Here is a 21,993-nt window from a genome sequence, read left to right as displayed (position 1 = left end):
AAGGTGTGTGTTTTTATTAGACCTCTTCTGATTATACCCAAATCATCCTCTGAGGGTTATCGCTTCTTCCTAAGTCCATAACCCCACTGTCTATAAAGCCTGTTGGCATCACAGCACACAGAGCACAGAAAGTATGTGTTCTCTCCTGGACCTGTGTGCTTTTACTTAAGTAATTGAGCAACCACTGTTAGCAATCTCCTTGGATGAGAAGGCCTTACAGAGTCTTAGACAATCCCTTATCACTAACATTTATTATGCTGTTGTTATATTTAATGATTTGTAACTTAGTGTTTATATCAGGTTTTGAGAAATATATGGAACAGACATGTTATAGTGAAATTAAGAAGCATGGTACAGTTGATATTCTTTTAGAATAAAAGGCTTTCTTCTAAAAAAAAAAAAAAAGGCTTTCTTCTTAATAAATTAGGTTTGTAACTCCTGCAGTAGCTACCTCTCCAGGTTGTGTTGTAGTGCATGAAATTAAGCTTAACTGTAGTGAGCAAGCACAACATTGGAAGTTACTAACATATGTTCATACATTGAGTTAAATAGATGTCTGTAAAGGCTTCCTTTTGTCTCTGCAGCATTACAGTCTACACATCTCTCTGCTGTGTGGAGTTTTATGTTGTTGGGGGGTGAGATGAGGGTTTTTTGTTTTGTTCCTTTTGGTATTTGAGACAAGATCTTGCTATGTAGCCCAGGCTAGCCTGAAACCCATTTTGTGGCCTAACCTGGCTTTGAGCTACTGCTCTTTCTGCCTTTACTTCCTGAGTGCAGAGGACTTAAAATACGTGCTCCATGCCTGGCCACATCTGCACTGTCCCTACTAGGGCTTATTATAAAATTCTTACTCAACCATAAAGTGCTGTGAAATATACTAACATGCTTACTAAGTTTCCTAACCTATGCTCAAGATTCTTAATAATTGTTTAGTTTTCTGCTTTATTACTAATTTCATCTTGATTTTAGGTTTGTACGCAGACTTCTTTATTTTTACAAGCCCAGCAGTAAGCTGTATGCCAGTCTGGATTTGGACTTTGCCAAGTCCAAGCAGCTCACAGTTGTGGGTTGTCAATTTACAGAATTTCTTCTTGAGTCTGAAGAGGTAAGCCTTCCAAAGATGTTTACAGTGAGTATTTTTTTGTTGAGTCTGCCCCCCCCTCTCTTTCTCTCTCTCTCTTTCTGTTTTGTTTTGTTTTGTTTTTAAGACCGGTTATGCTATGTAGCTCTGGCTGGCCTGGAATTTATTTAGTATGCCACACTGGCTTAGAGGCAATGATCTGTCTGCCTAGAGTGCTGGGATTAAAGTGTATGCCACCATATCAGCCTTTATGGTTTACTTTCATTTCCTAGCTGTTATCAGCTCTGTTTGAAATATAACCTTAGACCTGTATTAGAATCCTGACTTAGTCCCTACTTATAGTTAGGAAATTTTAGGGAATTACCTGCCCTCTATGTAGCCTAATTTACTCTCAGATAAGATGGGAAAATGGAAAATAAAGAGTATCTCCAGATGAGTTTTTTTTTTTCTTTTATTGAAAGGGATTAAAGTTCATACTCAGTGATCCTGTCTGTTATTAGTGAGGTAACATCACTAAGTTTTTTTTTTATGGTTATTAAAGGTGATTTTTAATTACAGGATGGGCAGGGATACTTAGAAGATCTCGTGAAAGATATTGTTCAGTGGCTCAATGCTTCATCTGGGATGAAACCTGAAAGAAGTCTTCAGAATAATGGTTTGCTGACCACCCTTAGTCAACACTACTTTTTATTTATTGGAACACTGTCTTGTCATCCCCATGGTGTCAAAATGCTGGAAAAATGCAGTGTCTTTCAGTGGTGAGCATTCTCCAATTCTGTTGCAGTGTAAACCTAAGCTTTAATTTCAATGAGTCCAGATACACAATATGCTTTTTAGTCTTATATACGTGTGTTTGGTAAATAATCTTTATCAGAAAGATTTGTTTATATAGGATTTTAAAAATGTATGTTGAATTATTTTCACATGCCCATCCCTTAAAATAGTAGTCATCCATGCTAATGGATTCATTAATGCATTTATTACATGACAGGTAACTGGTATATCTTAACAGATTGTCTGCTTTGAATGTGCATAATTTTTTACATCATATTTTTTGCATCATATTTCAATAAAGCTGGCGAAAAACATTACTGAGTTAATGAATGAACACAGTAATTTAAAATAATTCTTATTTTCTAGTCTCCTTAATCTTTGCTCCTTGAAAAACCAAGATCACCTGCTGAAGCTCACCGTTTCTAGCCTGGATTATAGCAGGGATGGGTTAGCTCGGGTCATTCTTTCAAAGATCCTCACAGCAGCTACTGACGTGAGTACAACACAGAAGACAAAGCTTACTTTATAACCAATCCATTTCAATGCTTGGGAGACTGTAGATTGAGTCACAGTAAATTTTAGGCTAATAAGCTTTAAACTAAGGTGGAAATTGAGTTAACTTAACTTTTAGTGTCTATATGTATCTGGCAGGGGACATTCTTTGATCACAAAGGTGCTTTTTCCAGGGTCCATCATACTCCACATATGTTGACCCCTGTGGTTTCCCCAAGTACAAGAAATTTGATGCATAATTTATGGTAGTTGGGGATTGCATTCACATGTTCTCTTCGGTAAACATTTCTAAATGTTAGTCGCTGAGGAATTCCATATAAAAGTTAAAAGGATGAGGCTGCTAGTCAGAAGGAGTATGTTCATACGCGATACTAACTAACCCTCAATTCCTGTCCTTCTGGTCAGATAGAAGGGCGTTGGCAAAATGATAGCAGGTAGGCTCTCTATGATGACTTTTAATGTGTTTCTTTATCTCTACAGGCCTGCAGGCTGTATGCAACAAAACACTTAAGGGTTTTATTGAGAGCTAATGTTGAATTCTTCAACAATTGGGGAATTGAGTTGCTAGTAACTCAGCTACATGATAAAAACAAAACAATTTCTTCCGAAGCTCTGGACATCCTTGATGAAGCTTGTGAAGACAAGGTAAAGTTGAGTTTTATTGTTGTGATAATGAAACACCACATTTTATTAAAATACTACATTTTAATTGACAGTATTCTAAAAGCACAGTGTGCACAGTGTTTTGGAGTAGAGAATACACTATCTTTGCATAATTGTTAACTTGATCATCCTTTAGGCCAATCTTCATGCTCTTATTCAGATGAAACCAGCCTTATCCCACCTTGGAGACAAGGGCTTGCTTCTCCTCCTGAGGTAAGTATTAAGTACATTATCCTGTGGTGATGTTCTATGTTGTGCCTCTTGGTCATGTATGTTAGTCAGATCCAAATCTGACTAGGCAGTGTGAATTGACATTAAACTTCTGAACCATGACTATTTTAGAATTGAGCTGTTGCTTATTTTGTTTGTATGCTTGTGGTTAGTATTTGTCTTACGCTTTTCATGAAGTTTTCCTTGTTTTTATCGGGTTCAGTCTTTTTGCAAATATTGTGAAAGTTTATCTGCAATTGAAAAAAAGTGGGAAGTCAAGGACAGTTTTGTTACAGTTTAAAAGAAAAAAAACCCCAAGGCAGACAAACTCAGTTGCCCAGAGGAAGCCAGGGGAGGAGAAGAGGACAAAAGGCCATGCCCTTGGCTGGCATGGAGGTCAGACGCATGGCAGACAAGCAGCCACATGGTGGGGAGGGAAGCTTTAGAGAAAGTAGGGAAGCCCAGAATGTTGTAGGCCATCCCAACGTTTTAAGGAAGATGTGCTTATTAAAGAGATGGAAGAAGGGGAAGTTGGGCTTTTCTGAATTGGGTAGACATAAAAGCTACGTGGTTGCAGGGCTGTGGTCCTGAGACCCAGTGATGTATCAGGGCAATAGCTGATCTGGCTTCTTGGAGCTGAATGGGGCAATCAGGTGTGGTGGTCAGGGTGTCCCTCCAGAATGCCTATCCAAAAAAGGTTCCAAAACTGTCAGTGGTGTTATTTTTACAACTGTCAGATGCAGTCTGATGGAAGTCCTTGTGTTTGAAATTTTAATAAATTGTAGTTAACGTTTTTATTATAGATAAGTTCTGTTTGTTTATTAAGCATATTCTCTGTATTATTTTTAGATAATTTTTTGGACTAATGTTCACCTATGATTGTTGTAATTTACAGATTTCTCTCCATTCCAAAAGGATTTTCCTACCTGAATGAAAGAGGTTATGTAGCGAAACAATTGGAAAAATGGCATAAGGTAACTTCTTATTAGATAATAAGATTTAATTTGTATACTTTTTTTCCTAGACATTTAGACCAGCCTGCTCTACATGAGACCCTATCTACAAAAACAAACAAAATCATTCATATGTAATCCTAAATTATATTAATTTTATATTGATGTGCATTATCTACTTCCTGTTATTTTTAATGTTACGTTTATGGGTCTTTTTAATTTGTTTATGTTATGTGATCATACATGTCATGGACATCAGGAGACAAGGTGTGGAAACTGGTCCTCTCCTTCCATCCTGTAGATCTTAGACTCAAGCTCAGACCATTTGGAAGAGGGGGAAGAAGGGGTCAAGAACAGTTTTTTCTCACGTGGTATAATCATATGGGCTTGTTGGCGCTAAACGTGTTGGTTCATAATGTTGAGTCTTTCTTGGGGGCTACTTTCATGGATTTGTCATTTATAGCTCCTGACAAGGGCAGTGTTTCCCATCTTCTCTCTGCTTTATGCATCTCCTAGTATCTGTAGGTCCACACTTGAGATGAAGGAGTATGTGTCCTTGTTTTCCATCTGTCCTCTGCCTGCCTCTTTCATCTCCTAGTAGTACATGCCCACACTGGGATGGAGGAATGTGTCTCCTTGCCCTTCTACATCAATATTTTTGGAACAGATCTTCAAGATAACCCTTATCAGAAATTCGGTACATTTGCTAGTATTTTTCAGTTTTTATTGATAAGAGATCACTGACTATATATCCCCCCATCTGGTATAAGGATAATAACTAATCCTGTAAAAAGTTCAAATACTTGTCTTATTGAATTTTTTTGTTCTGACATTTTTTTTGACACATAACTGACTTTATTCTAGGGCATGACAGCAGGAAACGAATGAATGAATGAATGAATGAATGAATGAATGAATGAATGAATGAAACAAACAAGCCAGCCAGTCGGGTGTGGTGGCACAGGTCTTTAATCCCTGTACCCGGAAGACAGGAAGCCAGATTATCTTGAGTTTGGGGCCAGCCTGGTCTACACAGTATGACGCTGTCTAGGGGGAAAATTTTTTTAAGTGTAATAGGCACAGTCCCTTTGCTGGAAGAGTCGTTTCCTTAATCCAAGTGACCTGACACTGTCCCGTCACCTGAGGGGCTGGATCCAAACCTGGTAATCTCCAGGACCCGGCTGGTGGTCCAGGAGAGGAGCTGGGAGAATTCAGAGGCCCCATGCCAGCAGATGCCTGGTCCCCATGCTGCCCCATCCCTCTACAGAGCAGAGCCCAGGTTCTGGAGCAGCCAGGGGTGTCCCTTGCGCCTCTCTCACCTGGGAGGTGCAACAGCTGCACACGCATCCCCATCCTGCACCAGCAGTGCTTGTTTTGACATTTTTATTTGAAGCGAGTATAGTGATAATATTTAATTAAATCTTTGTTACTATTGTAGAGTAAATGTAAAACCTAATGACTAGGAAGAGCTTCCAGTGTACTTGGAGGCCACTAAAAGTGACTGATGTAAGTCTATTAGGTTAAAATGCAAACAGGTTTCTCCACCCTGTACTGTCTTCTCTGAAGAGGCTGTTCTTTTACAGTTTGTTTGCATGAACTTGAATGTTGTATATATATCTATGATTTAAAATACAAAGGAATTTTTGTGGTACATCTACACAATGGAATATTGCTCAGCAATAAAAAAAAACAAGGAAATCATGAAATTTGCAGGTAAATGGTGGGAACTGGAAAAGATCCTCCTGAGTTAGGTATCCCAGAAGCAGAAAGACACACATGATATATACTCACTCATAAGTGGATATTAGACATATAATATAGGATAAACATACTAAAATCTGTACACCTAAGGAAGCTAATCAAAAAAGGAGGATTCTGGCTAAGATGCTCAATCCCCATTCAGAAAAGCAAAGGGGATGGACATCAGAAGAAGGAGAAGACAGGGAACAGGACAGGAGCCTACCACAGAGGGTCTCTGAAAGCTTCTACTCTGCAGGGTACCAAAACAGATCCTAAGATTCATAGCCAAACTTTGGGCAGAGTGTGGGGAATCTTATGAAAGAAGAAGGATATAGAAAGACCCGAGGGGACAGGAGCTCCACAAGGAGAGCAACAGAACCAAAAAATCTGGGCACAGGGATCTTTTCTGAGACTGATACTCCAGCCAAAGACATGGAAATGGCCTGGAACCCTTGCACAGATGTAGTCTATGGCAGTTCAGTGTCCAAGTGTGTTCATAGTAATGGGGACAGGGACTGTCTGTGACAGAAACTGATTTGCCTGCTCTTTGATCATCTCCCCCTGAGGGGGGAGCAGCCTTACCAGGCCCCAGAGGAAGACAATACAGCCACTCCTGATGAGACCTGATAGACTAGGACCAGAGGGAAGGGGAGGAGGACCTCCCTTATCAGTGGACTGGGGGAGGAGCCCCAGTGGAGAAGAGGGAAGAAAAGTGGAATTGGGAGGGGGGAGGGAGGGAGGGAACTACAGGGGAGATAAAAAGTGAATAAACTATAATTGATGAAAAGAAAAAATACAGTGGATTCAAATGTAAGTAAAGCTTATTTTTAATTTAATAATTAATCTTAAAGAATTTTCCAGAGAGGTATATTTAGATCTACCTCTTCTTTTAAACATTTAGTTATGTGTGTTTATGTTTTAAGCAGAGATATGTATGTACATACATAGATACATACACGCCTACTCGCACACACACACACACACACACACACATATGAATATGCTATGACTCCTTGTAGGAGTCATTTATATGCTTTTACCAATCTATAGATTGAACTGGTAGTCTGATTTGGCAGCAAGTATTTTACCTGTTGAGCTATCTCACTGGCTACTACCTCATTATTTTAATCACTGTATAATTTTGCCAGTACTATTACTAACATATATTTAGATTATGCCCAACGCAACCTAATTTTTAAATGATATTTGCTTAATACTCTTCTTTGCTTGTAGGAGCCTGCACTGTGTTCATCACATCATTGTATTGACATTTACTATAAATGGAAAAAAAGTAAAGAGGAGAATGTAGAATACAAAACAGTTCATGAGAAAGGCTAACAGTTGTTTTAAATTTTTGCTTTTGCCTCATAATATGTGCAAGTGTTATTTTTCCTGAATTAACTAATGTTTTCACTTTTTTCTACATAAGTTTGCAAATGTGGGGAACATAGGTGCAAAGCAATATATTCAAAAGGAATGGATAAAAAATAAATAGTATGTGATAGCTAAAAAAAAATACTATTATATCTAGTTATGAAAAGATTTGTATTTCATAGTTCTGAAAGTATATAAATTAGATTAAGTTCTTAAAATATATTAAGACAAAAAGAAATTAGAATTTAATTGCTAGTATATACTGCTGAGTTGCCTTCCAAATTGGGTTTACCAAGTTTTGCTGACAGCTTGAAATGGAAAGCTTTTGTAATAGAGATAGTATGGAAGACTCAGCCTAAAACATTAAGATAGAATTTTTTTCCAAGAGTACGTATGAAATAAATTTTGATTTTGATTTAAGTCAGTATAATATTTCGTTTAAAAATATTGAAATTGTTTCCCACTTCTTTCGTAAGATTCCCTGCACTTTACCCAAAGGTTGCCCATAAGTCTCAGCATCTGCATTGATAGTCTGCAGGGCAGAGCCTTTCAGAGGTCCTCTGTGTCAGGCTCCTGACTTGTTTCCTCTTTTCTTCTTCTGATGTCCATCCTCTTTGCATTTCTTGATAGGAATTGAGTATTTTAGCAGGAGTCCTCCATCTTGATTAGTTTCTTGATTAGTTTCTTTAGGTGTACAGATTTTAGTAGGTTTATCCTATATTATATGTCTATATGAGTGAGTATTTACCGTGTGCATCTTTCTGCTTCTGGGATAGCTCACTGGAGAGGACAGGAACTCCACAAGGAGAGCCACAGAACCAAAAAAATCTGTGCACAGGGGTCTTTCCTGAGACTGATACTTCAACCAAGGACTATGCATGAAGATAACCTAAGACCCCTGCACAGATGTAGCCCATGGCAGTTCAGTATCCAAGTGGGTTCCATTGTAATAGGAACAGGGACTGTCTCTGACATGAACTGATTGGCCTGCTCTTTAATTACCTCCCCCTGAGGGGGAAGCAGCATTACCAGGCCACAGAAGAAGACATTGCAGCCACTCCTGATGAGACCTAATTCACTAGGGTCAAAGGAAGGAAAAGAAGACCTCCCCTATCAGTGGACTTGGGGAGGGGCATGCATGCAGAGGGTAGAGGAAGGGAGGGATTGGGACTGGAGGAGGGAGGGAACCACAGGGGAGATACAAAGTGAATAAAGTGTAATTAATAAAAAATTTTAAAAAATTAAAAAATACTGAAATTATAAATTCAGTTAATTTTCTTTTTAAAATTTATACTGAATATCTTCAGAGTTTAATGTTAAGAAGGCAACTTTTTAAATTAAATTTTATTTTATATTAATTACAGTTTATTCACTTTGTATCCCAGCTGTAGCCCCCTCCCTCATGCTCTCCCAATTCCATCTTCCCTCCCTCATCTCCTCCTACGCCCCTTTCCAAGTCCACTGATAGGGGAGGTCCTCCTCCCCTTCCATCTGACCTTAGCTTATCAGGTCTCATCAAGACTGGCTGCATTGTCTTCCTCTGCCACCTGGTTAGGCTGCTCCTTGGTCAGGGGGACGAGCTCAAAGAGCTAGCCACTGAGTTCATGTCAGAGACAGTCCTTGTTCCCCTTCCTAGGGCACGCACTTGGATACTGAGTCTATGGGCTACATCTGAGCAGGGGTTCTAGATTATATCCATCAATGGTCCTTGGTTGGAGTATCAGTCTCTTTTATAAAAGACTCCTGTGCCCAGATATTTTGGTTCTGTTGCTCTCCTTGTGGAGCTCCTGTCCTCTCCGGGTCTTATTATCTCCCCTTCTTTCTTAAGTTTCCCTGCACTCTGCCCAAAGTTTGTTTATGAGTCTCAGTATCTACTTTAATACATTGCTGGGTAGAGTCTTTCAGAGGCCCTCTGTAGTAGGCTCCTGTCCTATTTCCTGTTTTCTCCTTCTTCCAATGTCTGTCCTGTTTGCCTTTCTGAGTAAGGATTGATCATCTTAACCCAGGGTCCTCTTCTAGTTCAGCAAGAAAGCAGCTTTTTAATGGAAATGAGATTCAGATACAACAGAAACAATTATTTGTTCACTTATTTGGAAAGAGGGAGAAGCTAAGCAGAACAGTTTTAGATGGGGGATGACATTTGCCTTCATGACTCATGCTTTTCCTTGTCCAAAAACTCATGAATATAGTTCTGTTTTTTTCATTTGTATGCCTCTAAGATTTGCTAAATATCTTAGATGATGTGGTGACAGTCATTACGAAAATATATAGAATTAAAACAACACTATCTTCTAGGAATATAATTCAAAGTATGTTGACTTGATTGAGGAACAACTTAATGAAGCACTAACTACATACAGGAAGCCTATTGATGGTGATAACTACGTTCGTCGAAGTAATCAAAGGTATGGTCCAGTCAGTGGATCCATGTACTACTACCTTAAATGCCAAATTTAAAATCAGCTTTAGTAGAATATTTTTTTTTAAATGGATTTGAGGACTTCTGTACTCTGATACAGGAAAAATCGTGGCAGAGCAATGCTTGCTCCAAGTTTCCAGTGGGATACATTGCATGTAAACATGCTTCGCCTGGGCACACTCTATGATCTCAACCCAGTTTGCTTTCTAGCTCCTGCTATGTCACTGTTCAACTTGGAGACCTGAAAAATGACTAGTTTTTCAGAGCAGTCCTCCTTGTTTCATACCTTTATAGTTTTGTTAGGAATTATATCCAGCTTATTAATAGTTATTTACTAACTTTTAAGTATACTATTAACTTCCTCAGTCATCTTTTATCTTACTAGATTACAGCGACCTCATGTCTATTTGCCAGTACACCTTTATGGACAATTGGTACACCACAAAACAGGCTGCCATTTACTGGAAGTACAGGTAAAAACATAATTTGCATTTTAAATTGTAAAAAGAGTAAAAGAACAATCTTTTTTTTTTAAGATTTTTTTCAATATATATGTATGAGTGCTCTGTGTACATGACTACCTGCATGCCAGAGAGGGCATCAAATCACATTATAACGACATGAGCTATCATGTCATTAATGGAAACTGATCTTAGGACCTCTGGAAGAGCAGCCAGTGTTATTAACTGCTGAGCCATCTCTTTAACCCCTTAAAAGAAGAATCTTAATAGTGCTGAAATAATTATCTTTGCCAAGGTTTCTCAAAAGCTGTTTTGTAACTGACTTAGCCAGTGTATTGTTTGGTGTCATAATTGTATATTATGAAAAATCTAAACACTAATTTTAAGGCGATGTTTATTTTCTAATTAAAAGAAACAAGGTCCAGACGGGGCCCAGTGGGTACTAAGACACCTGTTGTCTAGCTTGATAATTCAGTTTGATCCCCAAGAGCCATGTTGTAGAAGGTAAGGTCCAACTTGTGTGGGTTTTCCTCTGACATCTACAAGTGTGCTGTCGTGCGCGCACACACACACACACACAAAATGTTTTAAAAAATGTAATTATGACTTACAATACTAGGTACCAAGTACTTCAGTAAGTACTTCATATGTGAAAGATTCACTGACTCATGAGACCTTGAGACAGATGTGTTATCCCTTAGAGATTAGAAATTCAAGGCATGGAACTTTTGAATGGCTGGTTGGTTGTGCAGTGATGGTGTGAATCTATTTTCATGACTTACTGAAGAAATTATAATCACATGTGAAAAAAAAACTCAGTTTCTTTTTTATTTGCATTGGAGGCTGAGCTGAACGTAATGAAGATTAGTTAGTGACAAGTCCAGAACATGAGCTGAGAACCCAAGCACTAACGTGGCTCCTCAAAAAGCTGTCTGTGGGGGCTGGAGAGATGGCTCAGTAGTTAAGAGAAGAACACTGGCTGTTCTTCCAAAGGACCTGGGTTAAATTCCCAGCACCCACATGGCAACTCACAACTGTTTGTAAAATTCCAGTTTCAGAAGTTCTAATGCCCTCACACATACAAGCAGGCAGAATACCAATACACATTTTTTTTTTTTAAAGCTATCTGTGAAGTCACTCTTGGAGTTCCCAATGTGCAGAAATGGCCAAAGCACACCTTTGGTTGCTTTGTGCCAAGGGATAGGAAAAAACCTGAGAAGCAGAATACATTGTTACTCTCGTGGTACTTCTCTTTTCCAGAGTATCATCACGGAACTGTGTCACAATGTTCGCACTCCAGACCTAGATAAATGGGAAGAAATTAAAAAGCTGAAAGCCTCTCTTTGGGCCTTGGTTTGTAATAAACATTTTTGGTCTTTGCAGAGTTTATGGATTTTGTCTTTTAAATTTCTCCCACTGATACTAAGTAAATTAAAATTTTACTTTAAAGTTATTCTGAGATTAATATTTAAAGACCAGGACTATTCCTACCAATTTAAAGATTATTTTTATGCCAAAGAAATAGATGGTTAAACTATTAGTCTTGTGCCCTTTATTTTTCTTCTAAAATAAATAGATAATTTGCTTACTCCTAGCACACCTTATTTAAGGTTTTGTGTTTTTCTTGCATGGACTTTTTTTTTTCCTTCTCTCATAGTTAGATTTAAATTTGTTTGTTGATAGTTTTTAAAGTTTCTTCAAAATATTAGTCTCATAAGTATTTGATATTGCTTCTTTCAGGGAAATATTGGCTCATCGAATTGGGGCCTTAACTTGCTACAGGAAGAAAATGTGATTCCAGATATACTAAAACTTGCAAAACAGTGTGAGGTTCTTTCCATCAGAGGGTATGTTACATACATACATATTCTTTCTAGTGAATATATTTTTATTCACAAAGTAGTTCATGATTTGTAATTCTTCATTTAAATGGGCTTGCTAGGGTCTTGCTGTACTTCCTTCATTTTGTTTTAATTATTTTTATTACGGAGACATATTTTTCATTGTGGTTCACCTATTCCTAAGTAGATTTAATGTATTGCTTTTTAAAAGGCAATTTTAAATGCCTTTTCAAGGAAAATGTAAATACCCATATAGCATATTATTTTATAGTTGTTTAGGAAATCTCACTTTGGAGTTATAAACTGTTTTTACTACATTGTTTTACATACAGGACCTGTGTATATGTTCTTGGGCTCATAGCTAAAACCAAGCAAGGCTGTGATATTCTGAAATGCCACAGCTGGGATTCTGTGAGGCACAGTCGCAAGCATCTGTGGCCAGTGGTTCCTGATGATGTGGAACAGCTCTGCAATGAGCTCTCCTCTGTCCCAAGCACCCTCAGCTTGAACTCTGAGTCTACCAGCTCCAGACATAACAGTGAAAGTGAGTCTGCACCATCAAGTGAGTGCTGTGATGGGATCACACGAAGTTCATCAATGTTGGCATTTCTGTTTGTGATTTCAGAGCTTAACTGTTTACATTTCTTTTTAGTTTGTGGGCTCTTGCGGGACAAACAGAGCCCTATATGACCTGGAACTTGCTAGTCAAGGATGATTTTATATTCCCGATCTGCCTGCCTCCATCTCTTGATTTCTGGGATTATAGGCGTGTATCCACACCCAAGCCCGATGTTATGGTTTTCAAAGATGACTTGATGGTTATACCCTATTGAAGGCTGCATAACTTTTCACAATAGCCACCAGCCTAACTCATCCTCTCCCTAGCTCTTGGGAACTGTGTGCTAAGAGGTGGTGATAAATATATACCAGAGAAAACCAGCTCTGTTTAGGTTTCAGAACAGACAGACCAAGCAGGGTTTACCTACCTTCATTTACTTAATCCTTTTCCTCCTTTCTCATACGTATACATAATTGAACTAGAGTATATTTGTTAAGAGAGTCATAGCTCTTATTATGCCTTGCTTTTCTTCTAAAACAAATAGGTTGTTTGCCTACTCTTGCTACGCCTTATTTAAAGTTTTTTTGTTTTTTTTTTTTTTCCGTGCACGGACTTTTTATTTCTCCTTTAGTACCAGTGAGGAAAGAAAGAAAAGGAGAGAGGCTAGGTCTGCATGTACACCATAAAATAATCTGCTTTAATTAATCAATCTAAAAATTATATTTATAATCTTCATTTGGTGTTAAAATGGTGTGGGAGCCACAGGTGTAGCTAAATAGTAGAGCACTCTTCTGTTCCATGAAGTCCAGAACTGGGGAGGAAAAAGGAAATGGGTGGAACTGTTAAAAGATAAGATATCAGAAATAAATGATGTGTAAAACAGATAATGGATTCAAAATCTGTACTGGGTGCTATCAATTTTACACAGTTGAAAGCGTATTTCTTTAAGATATTATAGGCAGGTATGGTGACACATACATTAATCCCAGCACTTGGTGGGCAGAGGCAGGTGGATATCCATGAGTTGTAGGCTATCCTGGTCTACAAAGTTAGTTGTAAGACAGTCAGGACTGTTACACAAAGAAACCCTGTCTCAAAACAACAACAAAGATGATAATACAGAGTAGTCCTGATTTCACAAGCTTATAATTGCAGCTTCTCAGGAGACTCATGCCAGAGGATCAAAAGGCCTGTCTGACTACAGGATAAGTCCAAGCCTAACTTGGGCAACTATATGAAGTTTGTGTTCAGTCACCAGTGAGGAAAGGAGAGAGATTGGGTCTACAAGTTCACCTTTCTAATGCTAGCACTTAAGCCTGAGGTCAGAAGACTGTTGAAAGGTTAACACTAGTTGTACTCATAATGAACTCAAGGCCAGCCTAAGCTTTAGTGTCACCTCAAAAAAACACAAAAGATAATCTAACATTTATTGAACATTTCACCCCAAGTCCATGATGCCCTGAATGATAAGTTCTACTAATATTTATATTCCACGAAGAAATAAGAAAAAATTCTTGCCCATTACACTTCTCCATACTCTCTATTACACGGTGAAACTTTTGAGTTGGAGAGAGTCCATGTGAAAAAGTACATCTTAGTGTTGACAAAATATACAAAGCCAATGTAATCTGCAAGTTCATTTAGGATTTTACTTTCTTTTCAAAATATATTTAAAGTTCTTAATGATTATTCAACAGAACAGTTAAAATAGAATAAATTTAACAGGTACCATTAGACAGACACCTGGGTTCAATAATCTGTTAGAATTAGACAGTAAGATGATTGTCTTAGCACATCAGGCAAAATGGACAGTAAACATAATGGGTTTAACTATGAAGCCTCTATGTATGCCTTTGTTTTCTATATGTGCAGCTAACCTTTCGCATCTGCAAGACATCCCAGAAGCCCGCCTGTGTACCAAAATCCATTGATGCTCAAACCTTTCGCATTAAGTGACATGGCTTTGTATTTAACTTATTTTAAAACTTCCTAAATACTTTGTATCATCTTTAGGTCCTTTAGAATGTAATCTGAATGCTCAGTAACAAGTTTTATCCTTAAGTGCTTAAGAAATAATAGCAAGAAAAAATATATGTATATATTTAATATTAGTACCTTTTCATGAATATTTTTGGTCTCTTGTTAGTTGAACCCATGTATGCATAACTCATTGATGTGGAGAGCTGCAGTATATTTTAAGTTTAGAAATTCATTGTAAGATGAGTGTCCTGCCACTGTAATGTGAAGAATAAGCCATGCTGGTTCTATCTTGACAGAATGAGCATCCATGTTCAAGCGTCCTGCTTTTCCTTTAGTTTTATGCTGACTATTTAGAAACACCAAAAGAAACTCCATATATGCTGTACCAGGGTGAGTCTGTAGTTTTTCCTCAGGAATGACAGGTCCTCACCGTGGTACAATTTACAATTTTATTCATATCCTAACCTGAGCTTCAGAAAAGCACTTTTATTTCTTAATTCCCCCCAGATGTCTGCTTAAAAGATGTGTTAGCACTTAGCGGTGTGGTAGATTCTTCATGTTTGCTTGCTTTGATTGCTGCTTCTTCAATCATAGGCATGTTCATACTGGAGGATGACCGGTTCGGTAGCAGCTCGACTAGTACATTTTTTCTTGACATCAGTGAAGATGCCGAGCCAGCATTTTATGACCGACCTGGACCCATAAAGGATAAAAATTCATTTCCTTTTTTTGCTTCTAGCAAACTTGTAAAGAATCGTATCTTAAATTCACTTACTTTGCCTAATAAAAAACACCGCAGTAGCAGTGATCCAAAAGGTGGAAAACTGTCATCTGAAAATAAGACAAGCAACCGGCGAATCAGAACACTTACAGAGCCCAGTGTTGACTTTAATCACAGTGATGACTTCACACCTATCTCCACAGCACAGAAATCATTACAGCTTGAAACTTCCTTTGTTGGGAATAAGCACCTTGAAGACACTGGCAGCACGCCAAGTATTGGAGAGAATGACCTGAAATTCCCCAAGAGTTTTGGTACAGAGAATCACAGAGAAAACACAAGCCGAGAAAGGTTGGTTGTAGAAAACTCAACAAGCTCACACATGAAGATCCGCAGCCAAAGCTTTAACACAGACACTACAACAAGTGGCATAAGTTCAATGAGCTCGAGCCCCTCCCGGGAGACAGTTGGGGTAGACGCTACAACTATGGACACAGACTGTGGAAGTATGAGTACTGTGGTAAGTACTAAAACTGTTAAGACAGGCCACTACTTGACACCACAGTCTAACCATCTGTCTCTCTCCAAATCGAACTCAGTGTCCCTGGTGCCACCAGGTTCTTCTCATACACTTCCTAGAAGAGCACAGTCCCTTAAAGCGCCCTCCATTGCAACAATAAAAAGTCTAGCAGATTGCAACTTTAGCTACACAAGTTCTAGAGATGCCTTTGGCTATGCTACATTGAAAAGATTACAGCAGCAAAGAATGCATCCATCCTTATCTCACTCTGAAGCTTTGGCGTCGCCAGCAAAAGATGTGCTGTTCACTGATACCATCACCATGAAGGCCAACAGTTTTGAGTCCAGACTAACACCAAGCAGGTGAGCAGTACATGCTTAAAAATGAATGAAAGTGGTTCAGTTTTAACAGATTGAAAGACAAGACAGCAGTCAGGTCCACAGAAACCAAGTCTGAGAACTGACCCATTTACCACAGTAGGCTGTGAGCTCCTTGTTACCTGATATGATTTGAAATGGATTCTTGCAGCTGCGAGGGGGGAAATAAACTCCATTAGGACCTGAAAATAAACATGTTTTGCAAGGTTACACAAGTCACAACAAGCTTTTTTTAATTTATTTCTCGCTTCTGCAAGGATCGATTTTAAAAAGAAGCATGTCGGGGGAATCAGGAGCTTAAGACCTACAATAACAAACAACCTTTTCAGGTAGGTCAATTTAAAGCTCCAAAAGTTGACCTCTTACTATTTTTTCAAATAACTGAAATATTCAGTTAATTATTTTAATTTGTTTTAAGTACATGTAATTATTAAATAGGAACCTAATGAACACTAAAAGAATTCCTGGGTCCTCAAGACTAAACAAGAGTTTCTATTTATATATTAAATATTCCATATTTAGATTATATCAAACTTTTAATAGTATACAGTTCAGGTTTGTTATTTATAAAAGTACATTTTGAAATTTGATTGTTGTAAAAAGTTCCCCACCTGGTTTGTTGAAGTTCTTATAGATCACTTATATCCATTTAAAGATGTATATCCTTTGAAACAGATTACTAGGTGTCAAGTAGTTGGTCCACTATCTGGTAAAAAGTAAATGCTCCTTTGCAGGATATCAGAATTGGGAGGTACTTATGTAATCCATCAGTGCATCACATCTTAATTTTTAGCAACATTTTTAATAATGAAGGTCCTGGTAGCAGATAGGGGATTTTCTTCCCCTCTTTAAAAATGGTACAATAATAGTTGTTGTAACTAGAAGTCACTGACCCTGTCCATCTCGTGAATCTAGAACAGTGCCACAAGCCGTGGATGCAGGGCTACAGCCACGCAACACAGAGCTGGTGTGTTAGGTTGTCTAGGCCTCCATAAGCTCAGCTGCTGGAGGCTAGGCTAGACCAGTTATTTTAAACTTGGAAAATTTTTCCTTCTAAGCAGAAAAAAACAGAACAGTTTAAAATGGAGCTTCAGATGATTGAAATAGAATGAGAAAATGAAACACCCCCATAATTTCCCTGACTCCAGTAATCCTTGAAGAATTTTGTAGAATCAAAGAGATACAGCTATACCATTTGAAAAACATTGACCTCTTTCATAAAATTCATACATTTAAGAAATGAATGTTTATTTTGCAAACTAGGAATTGTTTTTTTCCTCTATATTCTTAGTGGCTACTATTTCAAACACACATTTCTTGATGTGTATGTTGTGTGAAGTAATTCTTTGATTTGTATATGTACATTTTATAAGACTTGGCTTTCTAGCCAATAATATGGGACTCTAGTGTCTCATATATTTAAGGGTGTATACAGATGAGCAGTGTATCTGCTGTATGAGTGGCAATCTGTATGGCAGATTTTATTTTCTGGAGATGTCCATGTGCCATTCTGTCGGAATCATTTGTGAAGAGTGCTCTCTAGAGAAAGACTAGTATTCTGTGAGATATCCTTTGTAATATTTACACATGATAGGGTTTTACTATGGTATGTGTAACTTCTGTGTTCCACAAATCTTGTGGGGTAATAAAAGCATTAATTAGCACATTAGATTGATAATCAACTAATCTCACTTTTGTAAAGATATTACTTGCTATTAGGACATACATCTTTAGTTATATAATATAGCAAGTCCAACATCTCTGCTCCCTGCAAATGCAGTCTTTGAGCTGCACCTATCTGCAGGTTAGTTTGTTATTACTTCTGCATATTGGTATGTTCTGTTTGCCCACCTTTTCAGCTTTACTTGGGGGGAACATAACAGATGTTCTTTTGGTGACATTCAGAGTTACTGGTAACCTGTTTATTGGCCAGTAGCAGCTAATGTTAAAGTGCTATGTGTTCCCAGTAGATTGAGATGGCACAGCTTGCTGTTTGATTACCTATTTTGACATTAGTATAAATTAGAGATGTTGTTGTTATTGTTTTTAATATACTTACAAGTACAAATCAAAAAGGCTAATGCAAGGTTTTTTGTGATGTTATAGGTTTATGAAAGCTTTAAGTTATGCATCATTAGATAAAGAAGATTTATTAAGTCCTATTAATCAAAATACCCTGCAGCGATCCTCCTCGGTTAGGTCCATGGTATCCAGTGCTACATATGGAGGCTCTGATGACTACATTGGACTTGCTCTTCCAGTAGACATCAATGATATATTCCAGGTATCATCCACAGTGCTACTGTTTCCTATGGGCTGACTTCTTGTTTTTTGTTGTTTTGTTTTTTTAATGTTCTGCAACTGCTTATTAGAAACTGTAATTTGTAGTGGATGCACTTATAGGAACGATGAAGGTTTTTGAGATTTTTTTCTCATCAAAAATGTGTTAAGATGAGAACTCCATGTTCTCAGCTTTTCTGTACTCTTAATCTGTCTTCTGTGCTCCTGTTTAAGAGTCTCTGGTCTCTAGAATATTAGCCTTTTCTGACCCTAATAAATGAACATCTTGTTTGACTTATCTGTAGTCTATAGAAGTTCAATAAATTCCTAATCATCTTTTTTAGACTCATGTAATGTCTTGTTATTTAGTCTTTGATCCTTTTTCTCAGAGCAGCCACATGTGTCCATAAACAGTAGCCCTGCTCCTGTGAGATAATACACAATTTCTAGTGCGATGTAATAGTACTGAAAAATACGTATTTTCTTAGATGACTAAGTATTATTTCTTCAATCTGTTTTTCTTTGTATGTGTAGTAGAAGTGTGTATGGTATGGGTGCATATGTGTGTGTCATCCACACACCTGCAGAAACCAGAGAAGCTTGTCCATCATCCTGCTTTAAGACTCTTGAGACGGGATTGCTTCTTGAGTCTGTAGCGAGGCTGGCAGCCAGCAAGTCCCAGCAATCATTCTGTGTCCGTCCCTCACAGCCTTGTTTTGTCAGCACACCCACACGGCATTGCCTAGCATTGTATGTGGATGGTGGAGGTTGAAACTCCTGTTCTCAGGCTTGTATAACAAGCACTCTCAACCTGCTGAGGCGTCCGCAGCCCTTAGTACTTTAGAGAAACACTAAATTATTTGAATACTCTCTTAATTTTGCCAAGAACATGGTTAAGAGAGAGATTAGTTATTTGATTATGTTTTGGTAACTTTAATCTTCTTTCGTAAACTTTGCCTTATAGATTTGTATGCTATAGTAATTCTACTTCTGTTGCATTTACCTGAAATTTTAAATATTCATAAGATGAATTTCTTTGTATGATGAAACTATGATTTGTATTCATTTTAGGTAAAGGATATTCCTTACTTTCAATCAAAGCATGTACCTCCACCAGATGACCGAGGAACAAGAATGTTCTCCCATGATGGAGGAGGTACTGTGAGCTTTTTGCTCTCCTGAAACGCCTTACCTTAAAAATGGAATTCTCTTTTTAGTGAGATAAACTAAACATTAGGTGCCTGAAACTTTGGGGTTTATTTAAACACTAAACTGAAGTAATTCAATCAACTAAAAATTAAAGCATGCTTTTTTTAAGAAAATATTTTTCTGCTGAGGGTCCCAGTCCCTCAAGTTGGTAAAACCCAGAATAGTTCTTTTTTTGTTTTAAGTTCAAAATAAATGTTGAAAAAAATGAAGGAGGGTGAGGATTTGCGTATGAGCTATTGCGCTCGGAACTGTTTCTTTGTGGTGAATATGTGCATGAAGCACGGATGGATCTGCTTTCTCATCTCGTTTAACATACACCTCCTAGAATTACTGATTTTGTTTAGGCAAGTATCAGCGTTAACTGAATATTGCGTTAATAATAATCCATTTTTCATTTGTATTTTTTATTTTAGAACCTTATATTGAAATAAAGTATGTGTGCTGTTTTAATTTTTGTAACTTAAATTATTCTGTTTTCCTAATTAAAATTAGATGTAGGGTCATAGAGTGTCCTACATATCTTTAAAAAGTGCTATTTTAAGACATCATGAGAAAGATGCCAATGGTGTCTTTATCGGACTGTGTTTTATTTACTTAAACATGCAGGTCTACCCTCTGGACCCGGTGGTCTTGTAAAGAACTCTTTTCACTTGCTGCGGCAGCAGATGAGTCTCACAGAAATAATGAACTCCGTCCATTCGGATGCTTCTCTCTTTTTAGAAAGCACAGAAGACACTGGACTGCAGGAGCACACAGACGACAATTGTCTTTACTGTGTCTGCATTGAAATCCTGGGCTTCCAGCCCAGTAACCAGCTAAGTTCAATATGTAGTCACTCAGGTGAGTGACAGTGTTCCTTGAGTAGACTCTGCCCCATTCTCAAGCCGTCCAGCATCCTCCCTCTCACTACCTGCGACATAGCTGTCCTTCATCAGCTTCCTGTTGCACTTAGTATTTCAGCCTCTGATTTTCAATTCCTCCACTTTCTCTAATAATAGTGATTAAGATTAACCTGTTTTTAATTCTTTACTGACTCTGTAGCCCAACACATAAGAGTGCTCTGTTGTTTTCATCATTCTCATTTCTTAAAATTGGTAGAACATGCCTAAGTTTTTAGCACCTGCCTCATCTTAAGTGTCATGTCTGAGAAGTATCTGGATTCCTAAGCCAGGTGTGGAAGCTCCTTCCGTTTTGTACTTCACTGCCCTTTATACATAGATTATAATTACTCAGTTATAGCTGGGCATGGTGGCTCATGCCTGTATTCTCAGCACTTGGGGAGGCAGAGGCAGGCAGAGCTCTGTGAGTTCGAGGACAGTCTGGTCTATAAAGCGAGCCCAGGACAGCCCAGGCTACACAGAGAAACCCTGTTTCCAAATAACAAACAAACAAACAAACAAAAAATGATTCAGTTGTTTTCTCACCTTCCCATGGTGACTTTCGTAGGACTGTGATCTGTTGTCTCCTCATTTTCTTGTCTCTGATAGTAGCTGCAGTCTTGTACACTCAATATACATTTATTAGAGAGGAATGAAGTGGACACAAGTGGTCAGTTCAATATCAATCACCCACATGTGTATATATTAACAGTTTCAGTTTGTGTTTAAAGTGCTCGTATGTATGCCTTTTCTTGGTAAATACTACTTAGCTGCCCTCAGAAGTCTGATGATGACAGAGTTCTCTGGATGACTCTGCTTAGGTTCTACCTAGGATGCCATAACTTCCCAGCTTGTGACTTTGGCAGCTGGTGGTGCTGGGAAATTCTAGTCAGCGCTGTGCTTCCTGTGATTTGCCACACATAGGTTGAGATTGTGCATTGAAACCGATTCATCCTTTTAGTATTTCAATGTCCTAATCTGGGCCTGAATTTGCTAGATCCCTAAATTAGGCTTTTTTACACTCTGAACCCTTCAGGGCCTCTGTATGCGGGGATGGGTTTTTGTTTTTATAAACTTATGATCATTTTCTGGGCATTTGTAAAATGTTAGATGTACTACTCACCATAGAAAAGAGGCCATTTAGCTGGGTGGTGGTGGCAAACGCCTTTAATCCTAGCACTGAGGAAGAGAAGCAGGTGAATCTTTAAGTTACGGACAGCCTAGTTTCCAGAATGAATGCCCGGACAGCCAGGGATGCGAAGTGAAACCCTGTCTCAAAAAACAAAAAACAAAAAACAAAAAAAAACAAAAAAAAAAAAAAAAAAAAGAAGAAGAAGAAGAAGAAAGAGGGTATCTTATGGTTTTTGGCAACATTTTTATGTTGCCTTCAGGTTCTTTCAGTTATTCACTCAAGAGTGTTTGAAGCACTTACTGTGGAGC

General features: G+C 38.1%; 1 protein-coding gene across 6 annotated transcripts in view; it reads left to right on the top strand.

Annotated features, from left to right (window-relative positions):
- The window catches only part of Rictor (RPTOR independent companion of MTOR complex 2), a 116,300-nt gene that overhangs the window by 82,815 nt on the left and 11,492 nt on the right, over positions 1–21,993 (top strand). For 2 of the 6 annotated variants that reach the window (XM_021660780.2, XM_060380504.1), the window contains 16 exons: positions 970–1,105; positions 1,640–1,839; positions 2,222–2,348; positions 2,849–3,013; positions 3,168–3,244; positions 4,137–4,215; positions 9,604–9,713; positions 10,113–10,200; positions 11,449–11,541; positions 11,929–12,035; positions 12,362–12,591; positions 15,163–16,171; positions 16,444–16,515; positions 18,293–18,470; positions 19,538–19,622; positions 20,282–20,515. In XM_021660780.2, coding sequence (XP_021516455.1) covers positions 970–1,105; positions 1,640–1,839; positions 2,222–2,348; positions 2,849–3,013; positions 3,168–3,244; positions 4,137–4,215; positions 9,604–9,713; positions 10,113–10,200; positions 11,449–11,541; positions 11,929–12,035; positions 12,362–12,591; positions 15,163–16,171; positions 16,444–16,515; positions 18,293–18,470; positions 19,538–19,622; positions 20,282–20,515 — 2,990 coding nt within the window. The remainder of the gene's footprint in view (positions 1–969; positions 1,106–1,639; positions 1,840–2,221; positions 2,349–2,848; positions 3,014–3,167; positions 3,245–4,136; positions 4,216–9,603; positions 9,714–10,112; positions 10,201–11,448; positions 11,542–11,928; positions 12,036–12,361; positions 12,592–15,162; positions 16,172–16,443; positions 16,516–18,292; positions 18,471–19,537; positions 19,623–20,281; positions 20,516–21,993) is intronic. The other 4 variants (XM_021660781.2, XM_021660783.2, XM_021660784.2 and 1 more) reach the window with 4 other exon arrangements.

The sequence above is a fragment of the Meriones unguiculatus genome, chromosome 3 (assembly GCF_030254825.1).
Source record: "Meriones unguiculatus strain TT.TT164.6M chromosome 3, Bangor_MerUng_6.1, whole genome shotgun sequence".
Classification (NCBI taxonomy): Eukaryota; Metazoa; Chordata; class Mammalia; order Rodentia; family Muridae; genus Meriones; species Meriones unguiculatus.
The sequence above is the reverse complement of the archived record's forward strand: the minus strand, read 5'-3'. Positions and strand labels throughout refer to the sequence as shown.